The sequence below is a fragment of the Petromyzon marinus genome, unplaced genomic scaffold (genome assembly GCF_048934315.1).
Source record: "Petromyzon marinus isolate PM22_M1 ecotype Great Lakes invasive population unplaced genomic scaffold, UKy_Petmar_22M1.pri1.0 PM_Scaffold_337, whole genome shotgun sequence".
Taxonomy (NCBI): domain Eukaryota; kingdom Metazoa; phylum Chordata; class Hyperoartia; order Petromyzontiformes; family Petromyzontidae; genus Petromyzon; species Petromyzon marinus.
In genome coordinates, this window is record NW_027423321.1 from 29,650 (window position 1) to 50,005 (window position 20,356).

A 20,356-nucleotide genomic window follows, 5' to 3' on the forward strand; every position below is an offset into this window, starting at 1 on the left:
GAGTGAGTGTATGGGTGAGTGAGTGGGTGGGTGAGTGGGTGGGTGGGTTAGTTGGTGGGTGGGTGGGTAGGTGAGTGGGTGGGTGGGTGAGTGGGTGGGTGAGTGGGTGGGTGAGTGATTGAGTGGGTGGGTGGGTTAGTGGGTGGATGAGTGGGTTAGTGGGTGGGTGAGTGGGTTAGTGGGTGGGTGAGTGGGTGGGTAAGTGGGTGGGTGGGTGAGTTGAGTGGGTGGGTGAGTGCGTGGGTGAGTGGGTGGGTAAGTGGGTGGGTGGGTGAGTGAGTGTATGGGTGAGTGAGTGTATGGGTGAGTGGGTGGGTGAGTGGGTTGGTGGGTGAGTGTATGGGTGAGTGGGTGGGTGGGTGGGTGAGTGAGTGAGTGGGTGAGTGGGTGGGTGAGTGAGTGGGTTAGTGGGTGAGTGGGTGGGTGAGTGAGTGGGTTAGTGGGTGAGTGAGTGGGTGGGTGAGTGAGTGGGTTAGTGGGTGAGTGAGTGGGTGGGTGAGTGTAGTGGTTAGCGCTACGCTGCGCTAAGAACCCGGTCGAGCTGAGTTCGATTCCCGCTCACGGCCAACACCACCAGTGACGGTTATCTGAACCGGTGCTGGGCCTCCCCTAGGTCTACTCAGCCTCAAATGAGTACCTGGTGTAGCGGTGGTGGTGCAGTGACCATCGCTAGCACTGGAGGAGAGACAAAGGTGGCCGGGCGTGGTCCTGGCCACCCACACCGGCCTTCAAAGGTGCTGCTACTAGCTAACACCACTTGCCCCTACAGCCCTGCTAGAGGCTACCTGGGGGAGCTTTGTCTGTGTGTGTGGTGTGTGTAGTACATAGACACTGCTGCTGCTACTCGCTAGCTAACAGCACTTGCCCCTACAGCCCTGCTAGAGGCTACCTGGGGGAGCATTGTCTTTATTTGGTGTGTGACACAACCACAAAACACAACACGAGTGGAATAAAATGAATTTATGTCAACAACCAACAACAACCACCACCACCACCCACCAACCAACTCATCCACCTACTCACCCACCCACTCACCCACCTCCCCACCAACCTATTCACCCACCTCACCCATCCACCCACTCACTCACCCATTCACCCACCTACTCACCCACCAACCTACTCACCCACCCACTCACCCACCTACTCACCCATCCACCTACTCACCCATCCACCCACTCACCAACCTACTCACCCATCCACCCACTCACCCACCTACTCACCCATCCACCCACCCACCAACCTACTCACTCACCCACCCACCTCCTCACCCACTCACTCACCCACCAACCTACTCATCCACCCACCTCTCCACCCACCCACTCACCCCACCCACTCACCCACCTCCCCACCCACACACCCATCACCCACCTCCCCACCCACCCACACACCCCGTTATCTGCGTGCCTCCTTGGATCGTGACTTAAGCCGTGCAAGCTGTCTCTCCAGGTGCTGAGAGTCTGCTGTTGACTCGCACAGCTGGGAGAGAGAGGGGGGTAGAGTGGGGGAGAGAGAGTTACCCACACACCCACCCACACATTCACCCACCCACTCACTCATCCACTCACCCACCCACACATTCACTCACCCACTCACCCACCCACTCACCCACTCAATCATCCACTCACTCACCCACCCACACATTCATTCACCCACCCACACATTCACTCACCCACCCACCCACTCACCCACCCACCCACTCAATCATCCACTCACTCACCCACCCACACATTCATTCACCCACTTACCCACACATTCACCCACCCACACATTCACTCACCCACCCACACATTCACTCACCCACTCACCCACCCACTCACCCACCCACCCACACATTCACCCACTCACCCACACATTCACCCACTCACCCACCCACACATTCACTCACCCACTCACCCACCCACTCACCCACCCACCCACACATTCACTCACCCATTCACCCACCCACACATTCACCCACCCACACATTCACTCATCCACTCACTCATCCATTCACTCACCCACTCAATCACCCACTCACCCACACACCCACCCACCCACTCACCCACCCACCCACTCACCCACCCACCCACCCACCCACTCACCCACCCACCCACACATTCACTCACCCATTCACCCACCCACACATTCACCCACCCACACATTCACTCATCCACTCACTCATCCATTCACTCACCCACTCAATCACCCACTCAATCACCCACTCACCCACTCACCCACCCACCCACCCACTCACCCACCCACCCACTCACCCACTCACCCACCCACCCACTCACCCACCCACCCACTCACCCACCCACCCACTCACCATGTCCATCAGCAGGGTGAGCTTCAACTTGAGGAGGAAGTTCTCCTCCTCCAGGCTGTGGTTACGTTGCTCCAGCCGCTTTAAAGCAGCGCCACCAGCAGCACCACCACCACCACCCACAGACTCTACGGGGGAGGAGGGGTGGTGAGCAGGAGACTCACTCGCTCACCCACCCGCTCACCAACCCGCTCACCAACTCACCCACTCACCAACTCGCTCACCAACTCACCCGCTCACCAACTCACTCACCAACTCACCCGCTCACCCGCTCACCCACTCACCAACTCACCCGCTCACCAACTCGCTCACCAACTCACCCGCTCACCAACTCACCCACTCACCCTCACACTGACTCACCCACTACACTGACCCACTCACCCACACGCTCACACTGACTCACCCACTCACCCACACAGACTGACTCACCCACACGCTCACTCACTCACTCACCCACACACTGACTCACTCACCCACACGCTCACTCACTCGCACACTGACTCACCCACTCACCCACACAGACTCACTCACCCACCCACTCACTCGCACACTCACTCACTCACCCACACGCTCACTCACTCGCACACTGACTCACCCACTCACCCACACAGACTCACTCACCCACCCACTCACTCGCACACTCACTCACGCTCACTCGCACACACAGACTGACTCACCCACACAGACTGACTCGCCCACATGCTCGCCCACACTGACTCACACTGACTCACCCACACACTGACTCACTCACCCACACGCTCACTCACACTGACTCACCCACAAAGAGCCACTCACCCACACGCTCACTCGCACACTGACTCCCTCATGCTCATTCACACTGACTCACCCACACAGACTGACCCACACACACAGACTGACCCACACAGACTCACCCACGCACTCACTCGCACACTGACTCACCCACTCACTCACGCTCACACTGACTCACCCACTCATGCTCACTCGCACACTGACTCACCGACACACTCACCCACACAGACTGACTCACCCACTCACCCACACGGACTCACTCACCCACACAGACTGACTCACCCACACACTCACTCACCCACTCACCCACACACTCACTCACCCACACAGACTCACTCACCCACAAACTCACACAGACTCACTCACCGACACACTCACCCACACAGACTGACTCACCCACTCACCCACACGGACTCACTCACCCACACAGACTGACTCACCCACACACTCACTCACCCACTCACCCACACACTCACTCACCCACTCACCCACACAGACTCACTCACCCACACACTCACACAGACTCACTCACCGACACACTCACCCACACAGACTGACTCACCCACTCACCCACACGGACTCACTCACCCACACAGACTGGCTCACCCACACACTCACTCGCACACTCACGCACACAGACTCACCCACACGCTCACTCACACACTGACTCGCCCACTCACCCACACTGACTCACCCACATGCTCACTCACCCACATGCTCACCCACTCACCCACACTGACTCACCCACCCGCTCACCCACACACTGACTCACCTACTCACCCACACGCTCACTCGCACACTCTCGCACACAGACTCACCCACACGCTCACTCACACACTGACTCGCCCACTCACCCACACTGACTCACCCACATGCTCACTCACCCACACGCTCACTCACTCGCACACTGACTCACCCACCCGCTCACCCACACACTGACTCACCTACTCACCCACACGCTCACTCGCACACTCTCGCACACAGACTCACCCACACGCTCACTCACACACTGACTCGCCCACTCACCCACACTGACTCACCCACATGCTCACTCACCCACACGCTCACTCACTCGCACACTGACTCGCTCACGCTCACACTGACTCACCCACACAGACTGACTCACCCATTCACCCACACACTCACTCACACTGACTCGCCCACTCACCCACGCAGACCCACTCACTCGCACACTGACTCACTCACACAGACTGACTGACCCACACAGACTCGCTCACCCATCCACTCACCCACACACTCACACTGACTCACCCACTCACCCACACAGACTGACTCACCCACATGCTCACCCACTCACCCACACTGACTCACCCACACGCTCACTCACACTGACTCATCCACTAACCCACACAGACTCACCCACACGCTCACTCACGCTCACACTGACTCACCCACTCACCCACACAGACTGACTCACCCACACAGACTCGCTCACCCGCTCGAACACTCTCGCACACTGACTCATCCACTCACCCGCACGCTCACACTGACTCATCCACTCGCACACTGACTCACCCACTCACTCACGCTCACTCACACTAACTCACCCACACACTGACTCACTCACCCACACAGACTCACTCACCCGCACGCTCACACTGACTCATCCACTCACCCACACTGACTCACCCACATGCTCACTCACACACTGACTCACCCACTAACCCACACAGACTCACCCACACGCTCACTCGCACACTGACTCACCCACTCACTCACGCTCACTCACACTAACTCACCCACACACTGACTCACTCACCCACACAGACTCACTCACCCACACGCTCACTCACACACTGACTCGCCCACTCACCCACACTGACTCACCCACACAGACTGACTCACCCACACGCTCACCCACACACTCGCACTGACTCACCCACACGCTCACTCACACTGACTCACCCACACAGACTGACTCACCCACACGCTCACCCACACACTCACACTGACTCACCCACACGCTCACCCACACACTCACACTGACTCACCCACACACTCACACTGACTCACCCACACACTCACCCTCACGCTCACACTGACTCACCCACTCACCCACACAGACTGACTCACCCACATGCTCACACTGACTCACCCACTCACCCACACACACAGACCCACTCACCCACACACTCACACTGACTCTCCCACACAGACTCACTCACCCACACACTCACTCACACTGACTCACCCACACGCTCACTCACCCACACAGACTCACTCACTGACTCACCCACTCGCTCACTCACTCACTCACCCACACTGACTGACTCATCCACACGGTCACTCACTCACCCACACTCACCCACTCACTCACTCACCCACACTGACTGACTCATCCACACGCTCACTCACCCACACTCACCTACACGCTCACTCACCCACTCACTCACCGACTCACTCACTCACCCACACTGACTGGCCCACTCACCCACACTCACTCACTCACACTCACTCACTCACCCACACTGACTGGCTCACTCACCCACACTGACTCACTCACTCACACTCACTCACCCACCCACACAGGAGGTGGTTGTGGTGGTGGTTGTGGTGTTGGTTGTGGTGTTGTTGTTGCCATGGTTACCGGCTGCCCACTCCCCGTCGTCAAGGAAGACGAGCTTCTGGTTGCCGATGGTAACGGACGGCGCTCCGTAGTCAAGGCCCAGCTCCACCGCTCGCGTGCTGTAGTCCAGCTGGTGAGGGTGGTGAGTGGTGAGGGGTGAGTGGTGAGTGGTGAGCGTGGTGAGTGGTGAGGGGTGAGTGGTGAGCGTGGTGAGTGGTGAGTGGTGAGTGGTGAGGGGTGAGCGTGGTGAGTGGTGAGTGGTGAGGGGTGAGCGTGGTGAGCGTGGTGAGGGGTGAGTGGTGAGCGTGGTGAGTGGTGAGCGTGGTGAGTGGTGAGGGGTGAGCGTGGTGAGTGGTGAGGGGTGAGTGGTGAGGGGTGAGGGGTGAGTGGTGAGCGTGGTGAGTGGTGAGGGGTGAGTGTGCTGTAGTCCAGCTGGTGAGGGGTGAGTGTGGTGAGCGTGGTGAGGGGTGAGTGTGGTGGTGAGTGTGGTGAGCGTGGTGAGGGGTGAGTGTGGTGGTGAGTGTGGTGAGCGTGGTGAGGGGTGAGTGTGGTGGTGAGTGTGGTGAGCGTGGTGAGGGGTGAGTGTGGTGGTGAGTGTGGTGAGCGTGGTGAGGGGTGAGCGTGGTGAGGGGTGAGTGGTGAGGGGTGAGTGGTGAGGGGTGAGTGTGCTGTAGTCCAGCTGGTGAGGGGTGAGTGTGGTGGTGAGTGTGGTGAGCGTGGTGAGGGGTGAGCGTGGTGAGGGGTGAGTGGTGAGCGTGCTGTAGTCCAGCTGGTGAGTGGTGAGGGGTGAGTGGTGAGCGTGGTGAGCGTGGTGAGGGGTGAGTGTGGTGGTGGTGAGTGTGGTGAGCGTGGTGAGGGGTGAGTGGTGTGGTGGTGAGCGTGGTGAGTGGTGTGGTGGTGAGCGTGCTGTAGTCCAGCTGGTGAGCGTGGTGAGTGGTGAGCGTGGTGAGTGGTGAGCGTGGTGAGCGTGGTGAGGGGTGAGTGGTGAGCGTGGTGAGCGTGCTGAGTGGTGAGTGTGCTGTAGTCCAGCTGGTGAAGGGTGAGTGGTGAGGGGTGAGCGTGGTGAGCGTGGTGAGTGGTGAGCGTGGTGAGCGTGGTGAGTGGTGAGCGTGCTGTAGTCCAGCTGGTGAGTGGTGAGCGTGGTGAGTGGTGAGCGTGGTGAGGGGTGAGTGGTGAGCGTGCTGTAGTCCAGCTGGTGAGTGGTGAGTGGTGAGGGGTGAGTGTGGTGAGTGGTGAGCGTGGTGAGGGGTGAGTGGTGAGCGTGGTGAGGGGTGAGTGTGGTGAGTGGTGAGCGTGGTGAGGGGTGAGTGGTGAGCGTGGTGAGGGGTGAGTGTGGTGAGTGGTGAGCGTGGTGAGTGGTGAGGGGTGAGTGGTGAGCGTGGTGAGGGGTGAGTGTGGTGAGTGGTGAGCGTGGTGAGTGGTGAGTGGTGAGGGGTGAGTGGTGAGCGTGGTGAGGGGTGAGTGTGGTGAGTGGTGAGCGTGGTGAGTGGTGAGGGGTGAGGGGTGAGTGGTGAGCGTGGTGAGGGGTGAGTGTGGTGAGTGGTGAGCGTGGTGAGTGGTGAGGGGTGAGGGGTGAGTGGTGAGCGTGGTGAGGGGTGAGTGTGGTGAGTGGTGAGCGTGGTGAGTGAGTGGTGAGCGTGGTGAGGGGTGAGTGTGGTGAGTGGTGAGCGGGGTGAGTGGTGAGTGGTGAGCGTGGTGAGTGGTGAGCGTGCTGTAGTCCAGCTGGTGAGTGGTGAGTGTGGTGAGTGTGGTGGTGGTGAGTGGTGAGCGTGATGGTAAGGGTGGTGAGTGGTGGTGAGTGTAGTGGTGGTGGTGGTGAGTGTAGTGGTGGTGGTGGTGAGTGTGGTGAGCAAGGTGGTGAGTGTGGTGGTGGTAAGAGTGGTGAGTGGTGAGCGTGGTAGTGGTGAGCGTGGTGAGTGGTGAGCGTGGTGATAAGGGTGGTGAGTGGTGGTGGTGAGTGTAGTGGTTGAGCGTGGTGGTGGTAAGTGTGGTGAGTGGTGGTGAGCAGTGGTGAGCGTGGTGGTGAGCGTGGTGGTGAGTGAAGTAGTGAGCGTAGAAGTGGTGAGTGGTGGTGAGTGTGGTGGTGGTGAGTGTGGTGGTGGTGAGTGTGGTGGTGGTGAGTGTGGTGAGTGTGGGGGTGAGTTTGGTGGTGGTGGTAAGGGTGGTGAGTGGTGGTGAGTGGTGATGGTGGTGAGCGTGGCGGTGGTGAGTGTGGTGATGGAGGTGGTGAGCGTGGTGGTGGTGGTGAGCGTGGTGGTGGTGGTGGTGAGCGTGGTGGTGGAGGTGGTGAGCGTGGTGGTGGTGAGCGTGGTGGTGAGCGTTGTGGCGGTGGTGGCGGTGGTGGTGGAGGTGGTGAGCGTGGTGGTGGTGAGCGTGGTGGTGGTGAGCGTGGTGGTGGTGGTGGTGAGCGTGGTGGTGGTGGTGAGCGTGGTGATGGAGGTGGTGAGCGTGGTGGTGGTGGAGGTGGTGAGCGTGGTGGTGGTGGTGAGCGTTGTGGTGGTGATGGTGAGCGTGGTGGCGGTGGTGGTGAGCGTGGTGGTGAGCGTGGTGGTGGTGGTGGTGAGCGTGGTGGTGGTGAGCGTGGTGGTGGTGGTGGTGAGCGTGGTGGTGGTGGTGGTGAGCGTGGTGGTGAGCGTCTCACCGTGTGGAGGTTGGAGAGTGAAGCAGATTTCCTGGGTGGGGTTTTCTTGGGGCTGAACGCACTGCTGAAGAGTGGCATCCTGGGCAGCCTTACTTCACCGTTCCGTGCACCGCTCCTGTGGGAGCGATAGTCTGGCTCAGTGAGGCTCACAGAGCCAGACTGAGGCTCCCTCGCACAGGGTTCAGTGTTAATCACTGAGACTCCCATAGGGTTCAGTGTTAATCACTGAAACTCCCATAGGGTTCAATGTTAATCACCGAGACTCCCATAGGGTTCAGTGTTAATCACTGAGACTCCCATAGGGTTCAGTGTTAATCACTGAGACTCCCATAGGGTTCAGTGTTAATCACCGAGACTCACAGAGACAGACTAAGGCTCCCACAAGGCTCAGTGTTAATCACTGGGGAGACTCACAGAGCCAGAATAAGGCTCCCACAGGGTTCAGTGTTAATCACTGAGCCAGAATAAGGCTCCCACAGGGTTCAGTATTAATCACTGAGACTCCCATAGGGTTCAGTGTTAATCACTGAGACTCCCATAGGGTTCAGTATTAATCACTGAGACTCCCATAGGGTGCAGTGTTAATCACTGAGACTCCCATAGGGTTCAATGTTAATCACCGAGACTCCCATAGGGTTCGGTGTTAATCACTGAGACTCCAATAGGGTTCAGTGCTAATCACTGAGACTCCCATAGGGTTCGGTGTTAATCACTGAGACTCCCATAGGGTTCAGTGTTAATCAGTGAGACTCCCATAGGGTTCAGTGTTAATCAGTGAGACTCTCACAGGGCTTAGTGTTAATCACTGAGACTCCCATAGGGTTCAATGTTAATCACTGAGACTCCCATAGGGTTCAGTGTTAATCACTGAGACTCCTATAGGGTACAGTGTTAATCAGTGACACTTCCAAAGGGTTCAGTGTTAATCACTGAGACTCCCATAGGGTTCAGTGTTAATCACTGAGACTCCCATAGGGTTCAGTGTTAATCACTGAGACTCCCATAGGGTTCAATGTTAATCACTGAGACTCCCATAGGGTTCAGTGTTAATCACTGAGTCTCCCATAGGGTTCAGTGTTAATCACTGAGACTACCATAGGGTTCAGTGTTAATCACTGAGACTCCCATAGGGTTCAGTGTTAATCACTGAGACTCCCATAGGGTTCAATGTTAATCACTGAGACTCCCATAGGGTTTAGTGTTAATCACTGAGACTCCCATAGGGTTCAATGTTAATCACTGAGACTCCCATAGGGTTCAATGTTAATCGCTGAGACTCCCATAGGGTTGAGGGTTAATCACTGAGACTCCCACAGGGTTCAGTGTTAATCACTGAGACTCCCATAGGGTTCTGTGTTAATCAGTGAGACTCGCATAGGGTTCGTGTGTTAATCACTGAGACTCCCATAGGGTTCAGTGTTAATCACTGTGACTCACAGAGCCAGACTAAGGCTCCCACAGGGTTCAGTGTTAATCACTGAGACTCCCATAGGGTTCAATGTTAATCACTGAGACTCCCATAGGGTTCAGTATTAATCACTGAGACTCCCATAGGGTTCATTGTTAATCACTGAGACTCCCATAGGGTTCAATGTTAATCACCGAGACTCCCATAGGGTTCAATGTTAATCACCGAGACTCCCATAGGGTTCAGTGTTAATCACTGAGACTCCCATAGGGTTCGGTGTTAATCACTGAGACTCCCATAGGGTTCAGTGTTAATCAGTGAGACTCTCACAGGGCTTAGTGTTAATCACTGAGACTCCCATAGGGTTCAATGTTAATCACTGAGACTCCCATAGGGTTCAGTGTTAATTACTGAAACCCCCATAGGGTTCAGTGTTAATCACTGAGACTCCCATAGGGTTCAGTGTTAATCACTGAGACTCCCATAGGGTTCAGTGTTAATCACTGAGACTCCCATAGGGTTGAGTGTTAATCACTGAGACTCCCATAGGGTTCAGTGTTAATCACTGAGACTCCCATAGGGTTCAATGTTAATCACTGAGACTCCCATAGGGTTCAGTGTTAATCACTGAGACTCCCATAGGGTTCAATGTTAATCACTGAGACTCCCATAGGGTTCAGTGTTAATCACTGAGACTCCCATAGGGTTCAGTGTTAATCACTGAGACTCCCATAGGGTTCAGTGTTAATCACTGAGACTCCCATAGGGTTCTGTGTTAATCAGTGAGACTCCCATAGGGTTCAGTGTTAATCACTGAGACTCCCATAGGGTTCAATGTTAATCACTGAGACTCCCAAAGGGTTCAATGTTAATCACTGAGACTCCCATAGGGTTGAGGGTTAATCACTGAGACTCCCACAGGGTTCAGTGTTAATCACTGAGACTCCCACAGGGTTCAGTGTTAATCACTGAGACTCCCACAGGGTTCAGTGTTAATCACTGAGACTCCCATAGGGTTCAATGTTAATCACTGAGACTCCCATAGGGTTCAGTGTTAATCACTGAGACTCCCATAGGGTTCAGTGTTAATCACTGAGTCTCCCACAGGGTTCAGTGTTAATCACTGAGACTCCCATAGGGTTCAGTGTTAATCACTGAGACTCCCATAGGGTTCAGTGTTAATCACTGAGACTCCCATAGGGTTCAGTGTTAATCACTGAGACTCCCATAGGGTTCAGTGTTAATCACTGCGACTCCCATAGGGTTCAGTGTTAATCAGTGAGACTCCCATAGGGTTCAGTGTTAATCATTGAGACTCCCATAGGGTTCAGTGTTAATCACTGAGACCCCCATAGGGTTCAGTGTTAATCACTGAGACTCCCATAGGGTTCAGTGTTAATCACTGAGACTCCCATAGGGTTCAGTGTTAATCACTGAGACTCCCATAGGGTTCAGTGTTAATCACTGAGACTCCCATAGGGTTCAGTGTTAATCACTGAGACTCCCATAGGGTTCTGTGTTAATCACTGACACTCCCATAGGGTTCAGTGTTAATCACCGAGACTCCCATAGGGTTCAATGTTAATCAGTGAGACTCCCACAGGGTTCAGTGTTAATCAATGAGACTCCCATAGGGTTCAGTGTTAATCACTGAGACTCCCATAGGGTTCAGTGTTAATCACTGAGACTCCCACAGGGTTCAATGTTAATCACTGAGACTCCCATAGGGTTCAGTGTTAATCACTGAGACTCCCATAGGGTTCAATGTTAATCACTGAGACTCCCATAGGGTTCAGTGTTAATTACTGATATCCCCATAGGGTTCAGTGTTAATCACTGAGACTCCCATAGGGTTCAGTGTTAATCACTGAGACTCCCATAGGGTTCAGTGTTAATCACTGAGACTCCCACAGGGTTCAATGTTAATCACTGAGACTCCCATAGGGTTCAGTGTTAATCACTGAGACTCCCATAGGGTTCAATGTTAATCACTGAGACTCCCATAGGGTTCAGTGTTAATCACTGAGACTCCCATAGGGTTCAATGTTAATCACTGAGACTCCCATAGGGTTCAGTGTTAATCACTGAGACTCCCATAGGGTTCAATGTTAATCACTGAGACTCCCATAGGGTTCAGTGTTAATCACTGAGACTCCCATAGGGTTCAGTGTTAATCACTGAGACTCCCATAGGGTTCAGTGTTAATCACTGAGACTCCCATAGGGTTCTGTGTTAATCAGTGAGACTCCCATAGGGTTCAGTGTTAATCACTGAGACTCCCATAGGGTTCAATGTTAATCACTGAGACTCCCATAGGGTTCAATGTTAATCACTGAGACTCCCATAGGGTTGAGGGTTAATCACTGAGACTCCCACAGGGTTCAGTGTTAATCACTGAGACTCCCATAGGGTTCTGTGTTAATCAGTGAGACTCCCATAGGGTTCAGTGTTAATCACTGAGACTCCCATAGGGTTCAGTGTTAATCACTGAGACTCCCATAGGGTTCAATGTTAATCACTGAGACTCCCATAGGGTTCAATGTTAATCACTGAGACTCCCATAGGGTTCAGTGTTAATCAATGAGACTCCCATAGGGTTCGGTGTTAATCACTGAGACTCCCATAGGGTTCAGTGTTAATCACTGAGACTCCCATAGGGTTCAATATTAATCACTGATACTCCCATAGGGTTAAATGTTAATCACTGAGACTCCCATAGGGTTCAATGTTAATCAGTGAGACTCCCATAGTGTTCAGTGTTAATCACTGAGACTCCCATAGGGTTCAGTGTTAATCACTGAGACTCCCATAGGGTTCAGTGTTAATCAGTGAGACTCCCATAGGGTTCAATGTTAATGAGTGAGACTCCCATAGGGTTCAATGTTAATCACTGAGACTCCCATAGGGTTCAGTGTTAATCACTGAGACTCCCATAGGGTTCAGTGTTAATCACTGAGACTCCCATAGGGTTCAGTGTTAATCATTGAGACTCCCATAGGGTTCAGTGTTAATCACTGAGACTCCCATAGGGTTCAATGTTAATCAGTGAGACTCCCATAGGGTTCAGTGTTAATCACTGAGACTCCCACAGGGTTCAGTGTTAATCACTGAGACTCACAGAGCCAGACTGAGGCTCCCACAGGGTTCAGTGTTAATCAGTGAGGCTCACAGAGCCAGACTAAGACTCCCATAGGGTTCAGTGTTAATCACCGAGACTCACAGAGACAGACTAAGGCTCCCACAAGGCTCAGTGTTAATCACTGGGGAGACTCACAGAGCCAGAATAAGGCTCCCACAGGGTTCAGTGTTAATCACTGAGCCAGAATAAGGCTCCCACAGGGTTCAGTATTAATCACTGAGACTCCCATAGGGTTCAGTGTTAATCACTGAGACTCCCATAGGGTTCAGTATTAATCACTGAGACTCCCATAGGGTGCAGTGTTAATCACTGAGACTCCCATAGGGTTCAATGTTAATCACCGAGACTCCCATAGGGTTCGGTGTTAATCACTGAGACTCCAATAGGGTTCAGTGCTAATCACTGAGACTCCCATAGGGTTCGGTGTTAATCACTGAGACTCCCATAGGGTTCAGTGTTAATCAGTGAGACTCCCATAGGGTTCAGTGTTAATCAGTGAGACTCTCACAGGGCTTAGTGTTAATCACTGAGACTCCCATAGGGTTCAATGTTAATCACTGAGACTCCCATAGGGTTCAGTGTTAATCACTGAGACTCCTATAGGGTACAGTGTTAATCAGTGACACTCCCAAAGGGTTCAGTGTTAATCACTGAGACTCCCATAGGGTTCAGTGTTAATCACTGAGACTCCCATAGGGTTCAGTGTTAATCACTGAGACTCCCATAGGGTTCAATGTTAATCACTGAGACTCCCATAGGGTTCAGTGTTAATCACTGAGTCTCCCATAGGGTTCAGTGTTAATCACTGAGACTACCATAGGGTTCAGTGTTAATCACTGAGACTCCCATAGGGTTCAGTGTTAATCACTGAGACTCCCATAGGGCTCAATGTTAATCACTGAGACTCCCATAGGGTTCAATGTTAATCACTGAGACTCCCATAGGGTTCAATGTTAATCACTGAGACTCCCATAGGGTTTAGTGTTAATCACTGAGACTCCCATAGGGTTCAATGTTAATCACTGAGACTCCCATAGGGTTCAATGTTAATCGCTGAGACTCCCATAGGGTTGAGGGTTAATCACTGAGACTCCCACAGGGTTCAGTGTTAATCACTGAGACTCCCATAGGGTTCTGTGTTAATCAGTGAGACTCGCATAGGGTTCGTGTGTTAATCACTGAGACTCCCATAGGGTTCAGTGTTAATCACTGTGACTCACAGAGCCAGACTAAGGCTCCCACAGGGTTCAGTGTTAATCACTGAGGCTCACAGAGCCAGACTAAGGCTCCCTCAGGGTTCAGTGTTAATCACTGAGACTCCCATAGGGTTCAATGTTAATCACTGAGACTCCCATAGGGTTCAGTATTAATCACTGAGACTCCCATAGGGTTCATTGTTAATCACTGAGACTCCCATAGGGTTCAATGTTAATCACCGAGACTCCCATAGGGTTCAATGTTAATCACCGAGACTCCCATAGGGTTCAGTGTTAATCACTGAGACTCCCATAGGGTTCGGTGTTAATCACTGAGACTCCCATAGGGTTCAGTGTTAATCAGTGAGACTCTCACAGGGCTTAGTGTTAATCACTGAGACTCCCATAGGGTTCAATGTTAATCACTGAGACTCCCATAGGGTTCAGTGTTAATTACTGAAACCCCCATAGGGTTCAGTGTTAATCACTGAGACTCCCATAGGGTTCAGTGTTAATCACTGAGACTCCCATAGGGTTCAGTGTTAATCACTGAGACTCCCATAGGGTTGAGTGTTAATCACTGAGACTCCCATAGGGTTCAGTGTTAATCACTGAGACTCCCATAGGGTTCAATGTTAATCACTGAGACTCCCATAGGGTTCAGTGTTAATCACTGAGACTCCCATAGGGTTCAATGTTAATCACTGAGACTCCCATAGGGTTCAGTGTTAATCACTGAGACTCCCATAGGGTTCAGTGTTAATCACTGAGACTCCCATAGGGTTCAGTGTTAATCACTGAGACTCCCATAGGGTTCTGTGTTAATCAGTGAGACTCCCATAGGGTTCAGTGTTAATCACTGAGACTCCCATAGGGTTCAATGTTAATCACTGAGACTCCCAAAGGGTTCAATGTTAATCACTGAGACTCCCATAGGGTTGAGGGTTAATCACTGAGACTCCCACAGGGTTCAGTGTTAATCACTGAGACTCCCACAGGGTTCAGTGTTAATCACTGAGACTCCCACAGGGTTCAGTGTTAATCACTGAGACTCCCATAGGGTTCAATGTTAATCACTGAGACTCCCATAGGGTTCAGTGTTAATCACTGAGACTCCCATAGGGTTCAGTGTTAATCACTGAGTCTCCCACAGGGTTCAGTGTTAATCACTGAGACTCCCATAGGGTTCAGTGTTAATCACTGAGACTCCCATAGGGTTCAGTGTTAATCACTGAGACTCCCATAGGGTTCAGTGTTAATCACTGAGACTCCCATAGGGTTCAGTGTTAATCACTGCGACTCCCATAGGGTTCAGTGTTAATCAGTGAGACTCCCATAGGGTTCAGTGTTAATCATTGAGACTCCCATAGGGTTCAGTGTTAATCACTGAGACCCCCATAGGGTTCAGTGTTAATCACTGAGACTCCCATAGGGTTCAGTGTTAATCACTGAGACTCCCATAGGGTTCAGTGTTAATCACTGAGACTCCCATAGGGTTCAGTGTTAATCACTGAGACTCCCATAGGGTTCAGTGTTAATCACTGAGACTCCCATAGGGTTCTGTGTTAATCACTGACACTCCCATAGGGTTCAGTGTTAATCACCGAGACTCCCATAGGGTTCAATGTTAATCAGTGAGACTCCCACAGGGTTCAGTGTTAATCAATGAGACTCCCATAGGGTTCAGTGTTAATCACTGAGACTCCCATAGGGTTCAGTGTTAATCACTGAGACTCCCACAGGGTTCAATGTTAATCACTGAGACTCCCATAGGGTTCAGTGTTAATCACTGAGACTCCCATAGGGTTCAATGTTAATCACTGAGACTCCCATAGGGTTCAGTGTTAATTACTGATATCCCCATAGGGTTCAGTGTTAATCACTGAGACTCCCATAGGGTTCAGTGTTAATCACTGAGACTCCCATAGGGTTCAGTGTTAATCACTGAGACTCCCACAGGGTTCAATGTTAATCACTGAGACTCCCATAGGGTTCAGTGTTAATCACTGAGACTCCCATAGGGTTCAATGTTAATCACTGAGACTCCCATAGGGTTCAGTGTTAATCACTGAGACTCCCATAGGGTTCAATGTTAATCACTGAGACTCCCATAGGGTTCAGTGTTAATCACTGAGACTCCCATAGGGTTCAATGTTAATCACTGAGACTCCCATAGGGTTCAGTGTTAATCACTGAGACTCCCATAGGGTTCAGTGTTAATCACTGAGACTCCCATAGGGTTCAGTGTTAATCACTGAGACTCCCATAGGGTTCTGTGTTAATCAGTGAGACTCCCATAGGGTTCAGTGTTAATCACTGAGACTCCCATAGGGTTCAATGTTAATCACTGAGACTCCCATAGGGTTCAATGTTAATCACTGAGACTCCCATAGGGTTGAGGGTTAATCACTGAGACTCCCACAGGGTTCAGTGTTAATCACTGAGACTCCCATAGGGTTCTGTGTTAATCAGTGAGACTCCCATAGGGTTCAGTGTTAATCACTGAGACTCCCATAGGGTTCAGTGTTAATCACTGAGACTCCCATAGGGTTCAATGTTAATCACTGAGACTCCCATAGGGTTCAATGTTAATCACTGAGACTCCCATAGGGTTCAGTGTTAATCAATGAGACTCCCATAGGGTTCGGTGTTAATCACTGAGACTCCCATAGGGTTCAGTGTTAATCACTGAGACTCCCATAGGGTTCAATATTAATCACTGATACTCCCATAGGGTTAAATGTTAATCACTGAGACTCCCATAGGGTTCAATGTTAATCAGTGAGACTCCCATAGTGTTCAGTGTTAATCACTGAGACTCCCATAGGGTTCAGTGTTAATCACTGAGACTCCCATAGGGTTCAGTGTTAATCAGTGAGACTCCCATAGGGTTCAATGTTAATGAGTGAGACTCCCATAGGGTTCAATGTTAATCACTGAGACTCCCATAGGGTTCAGTGTTAATCACTGAGACTCCCATAGGGTTCAGTGTTAATCACTGAGACTCCCATAGGGTTCAGTGTTAATCATTGAGACTCCCATAGGGTTCAGTGTTAATCACTGAGACTCCCATAGGGTTCAATGTTAATCAGTGAGACTCCCATAGGGTTCAATGTTAATCAGTGAGACTCCCATAGGGTTCAATGTTAATCACTGAGACTCCCATAGGGTTCAGTGTTAATCACTGAGACTCCCTTAGGGTTCAGTGTTAATCACTGAGACTCCCATAGGGTTCAGTGTTAATCATTGAGACTCCCATAGGGTTCAGTGTTAATCACTGAGACTCCCATAGGGTTCAATGTTAATCAGTGAGACTCCCATAGTGTTCAGTGTTAATCACTGAGACTCCCATAGGGTTCAATGTTAATCACTGAGACTCCCTTAGGGTTCTGTGTTAATCACTGAGACTCACATAGGGTTCAATGTTAATCACTGAGACTCCCTTAGGGTTCAATGTTAATCACTGAGACTCCCATAGGGTTCTGTGTTAATCAATGAGACTCCCACAGGGTTCAATGTTAATCACTGAGACTCCCATAGGGTTCAATGTTAATCACTGAGACTCCCATAGGGTTCAGTGTTAATCACTGAGACTCCCATAGGGTTCAATGTTAATCATTGAGACTCCCATAGGGTTCAATGTTAATCATGAGACTCCCATAGGGTTCAGTGTTAATCACTGAGACTCCCATAGGGTTCTGTGCTAATCACTGAGACTCCCATAGGGTTCATTGTTAATCACTGAGACTCCCATAGGGTTCTGTGTTAATCACTGAGACTCCCACAGGGTTCAATGTTAATCACTGAGACTCCCACAGGGTTCAGTGTTAATCAGTGAGACTCCCATAGGGTTCAATGTTAATCACTGAGACTCCCATAGGGTTCAATGTTAATCACTGAGACTCCCTTACGGTTCAGTGTTAATCACTGAGACTCCCATAGGGTTCAGTGTTAATCACCGAGACTCCCATAGGGTTCAGTGTTAATCACTGAGACTCCCATAGGGTTCAGTGTTAATCACTGAGACTCCCATAGGGTTCAATGTTAATCACCGAGACTCCCATAGGGTTCAGTGTTAATCACCGAGACTCCCATAGGGTTCAGTGTTAATCACTGAGACTCACATAGGGTTCAATGTTAATCACTGAGACTCCCACAGGGTTCAGTGTTAACCACTGAGACTCCCACAGGGTTCAGTGTTAATCACTGAGACTCCCATAGGGTTCAGTGTTAATCGGTGAGACTCCCATAGGGTTCAGTGTTAATCACTGAGACTCCCATAGGGTTCAGTGTTAATCACTGAGACTCCCACAGGGTTCAGTGTTAATCAGTGAGACTCCCATAGGGTTCGTGTTAATCACTGACACTCCCATAGGGTTCAATGTTAATCACTGAGACTCCCATAGGGTTCAGTGTTAATTACTGAGACTCCCACAGGGTTCAGTGTTAATCAGTGAGACTCCCAAAGGGTTCAATGTTAATCACTGAGACTCCCATAGGGTTCAATGTTAATCACTGAGACTCCCTTAGGGTTCAGTGTTAATCACTGAGACTCCCATAGGGTTCAGTGTTAATCACCGAGACTCCCATAGGGTTCAGTGTTAATCACTGAGACTCCCATAGGGTTCAGTGTTAATCACTGAGACTCCCATAGGGTTCAATGTTAATCACCGAGACTCCCATAGGGTTCAGTGTTAATCACCGAGACTCCCATAGGGTTCAGTGTTAATCACTGAGACTCCCATAGGGTTCAGTGTTAATCACTGAGACTCACATAGGGTTCAATGTTAATCACTGAGACTCCCACAGGGTTCAGTGTTAACCACTGAGACTCCCACAGGGTTCAGTGTTAATCACTGAGACTCCCATAGGGTTCAGTGTTAATTACTGAGACTCCCATAGGGTTCAGTGTTAATCACTGAGACTCCCACAGGGTTCAGTGTTAATCACTGAGACTCCCACAGGGTTCAGTGTTAATCACCGAGACTCCCATAGGGTTCAGTGTTAATCACCGAGACTCCCACAGGGTTCAGTGTTAATCACTGAGACTCCCATAGGGTTCAGTGTTAATCACTGAGACTCCCATAGGGTTCAATGTTAATCACTGAGACTCCCATAGGGTTCAGTGTTAATCACTGAGACTCCCATAGGGTTCAGTGTTAATCACTGAGACTCCCACAGGGTTCAGTGTTAATCACTGAGACTCCCATAGTGTTCAATGTTAATCACTGAGACTCCCACAGGGTTCAGTGTTAATCACTGAGACTCCCATAGTGTTCAATGTTAATCACTGAGACTCCCACAGGGTTCAGTGTTAATCACTGAGACTCCCATAGGGTTCAATGTTAATCACTGAAACTCCCATAGGGTTCAATGTTAATCACTGAGACTCCCATAGGGTTCAGTGTTAATCACTGAGACTCCCATAGTGTTCAATGTTAATCACTGAGACTCCCACAGGGTTCAGTGTTAATCACTGAGACTCCCATAGGGTTCAGTGTTAATCACTGAGACTCCCATAGGGTTCAGTGTTAATCACTGAGACTCCCATAGTGTTCAGTGTTAATCACTGAGACCGAGGCTCCCATTCATTTCAATGGGGGCCTAGTCGCAAAAAGGCTTTTGACTGCGCAAACGGTATCACAACGCGCGCGCTTATTTTCGTTAAAACTCACGTGAATAGAAATAGCTGGGCTCTTGGAACTCGTTCAGTGGCCACCCCGAAGTGGCGCTCTTTCTTTTAAGCGAAAATAAAAGTTAACTTATTATTTTAAAATGAAAGTTTAACAAAACATTTTTTTTAGATAGAGATTCGTCGGTTGTGTTGCTATGGACTCTCCCAAAAGGGGGCGGGGCTTCAGGGGGCGGGGCGCTGTGGAATCTACCAAGTGGAGCGAGTGGGGTGGGGGTGGGGAGCTTTGAGTAAATTAGTTATAAATAATTAAGATTATATTTTAATACATCTGTGAAAGTTTAGTAAATTATTATGCCAAAATTTATTGTTATATATCTTGGTTGGATATACATGTGTGAGTAGAATTTTGTTTAAAAGATCATTTGGGGTGATCTTAATTTAGCACCCCCCTCTGGTAACGGTGCTGTTGGTACGGTCTGGCGTTGATTGCTAGGCAACAGTGAGGGGGGGGGTCAGTGGGTGGGTGGGTGTAGTGTAACGATGGATACCACATCACCCACCCACTCACTCACCCACTCACCCACCCATCCACTCACCCACCCACCCACTCACTCACCCACCCACTCTCCCACCCACTCACCCACTCACCCACCCACCCACTCACCCATCCACTCACC

At 51.1% G+C, this 20,356-nt stretch overlaps 1 protein-coding gene across 1 annotated transcript; it reads right to left on the minus strand.

The window, feature by feature from the left end:
* Window positions 1-879: 879 nt before the first annotated feature.
* LOC116937572 (chibby 1, beta catenin antagonist) lies at window positions 880-19,912 on the minus strand. Its single transcript, XM_076064141.1, has 5 exons — window positions 19,720-19,912; window positions 8,302-8,416; window positions 5,682-5,790; window positions 2,306-2,430; window positions 880-1,476 (listed from the first exon to the last, which is right to left on the minus strand). The coding sequence occupies exons 2-5, from the start codon at window positions 8,377-8,379 to the stop codon at window positions 1,393-1,395; spliced, it is 396 nt and encodes a 131-aa protein (XP_075920256.1). The 5' UTR covers window positions 8,380-8,416; window positions 19,720-19,912; the 3' UTR covers window positions 880-1,392.
* Window positions 19,913-20,356: the final 444 nt, after the last annotated feature.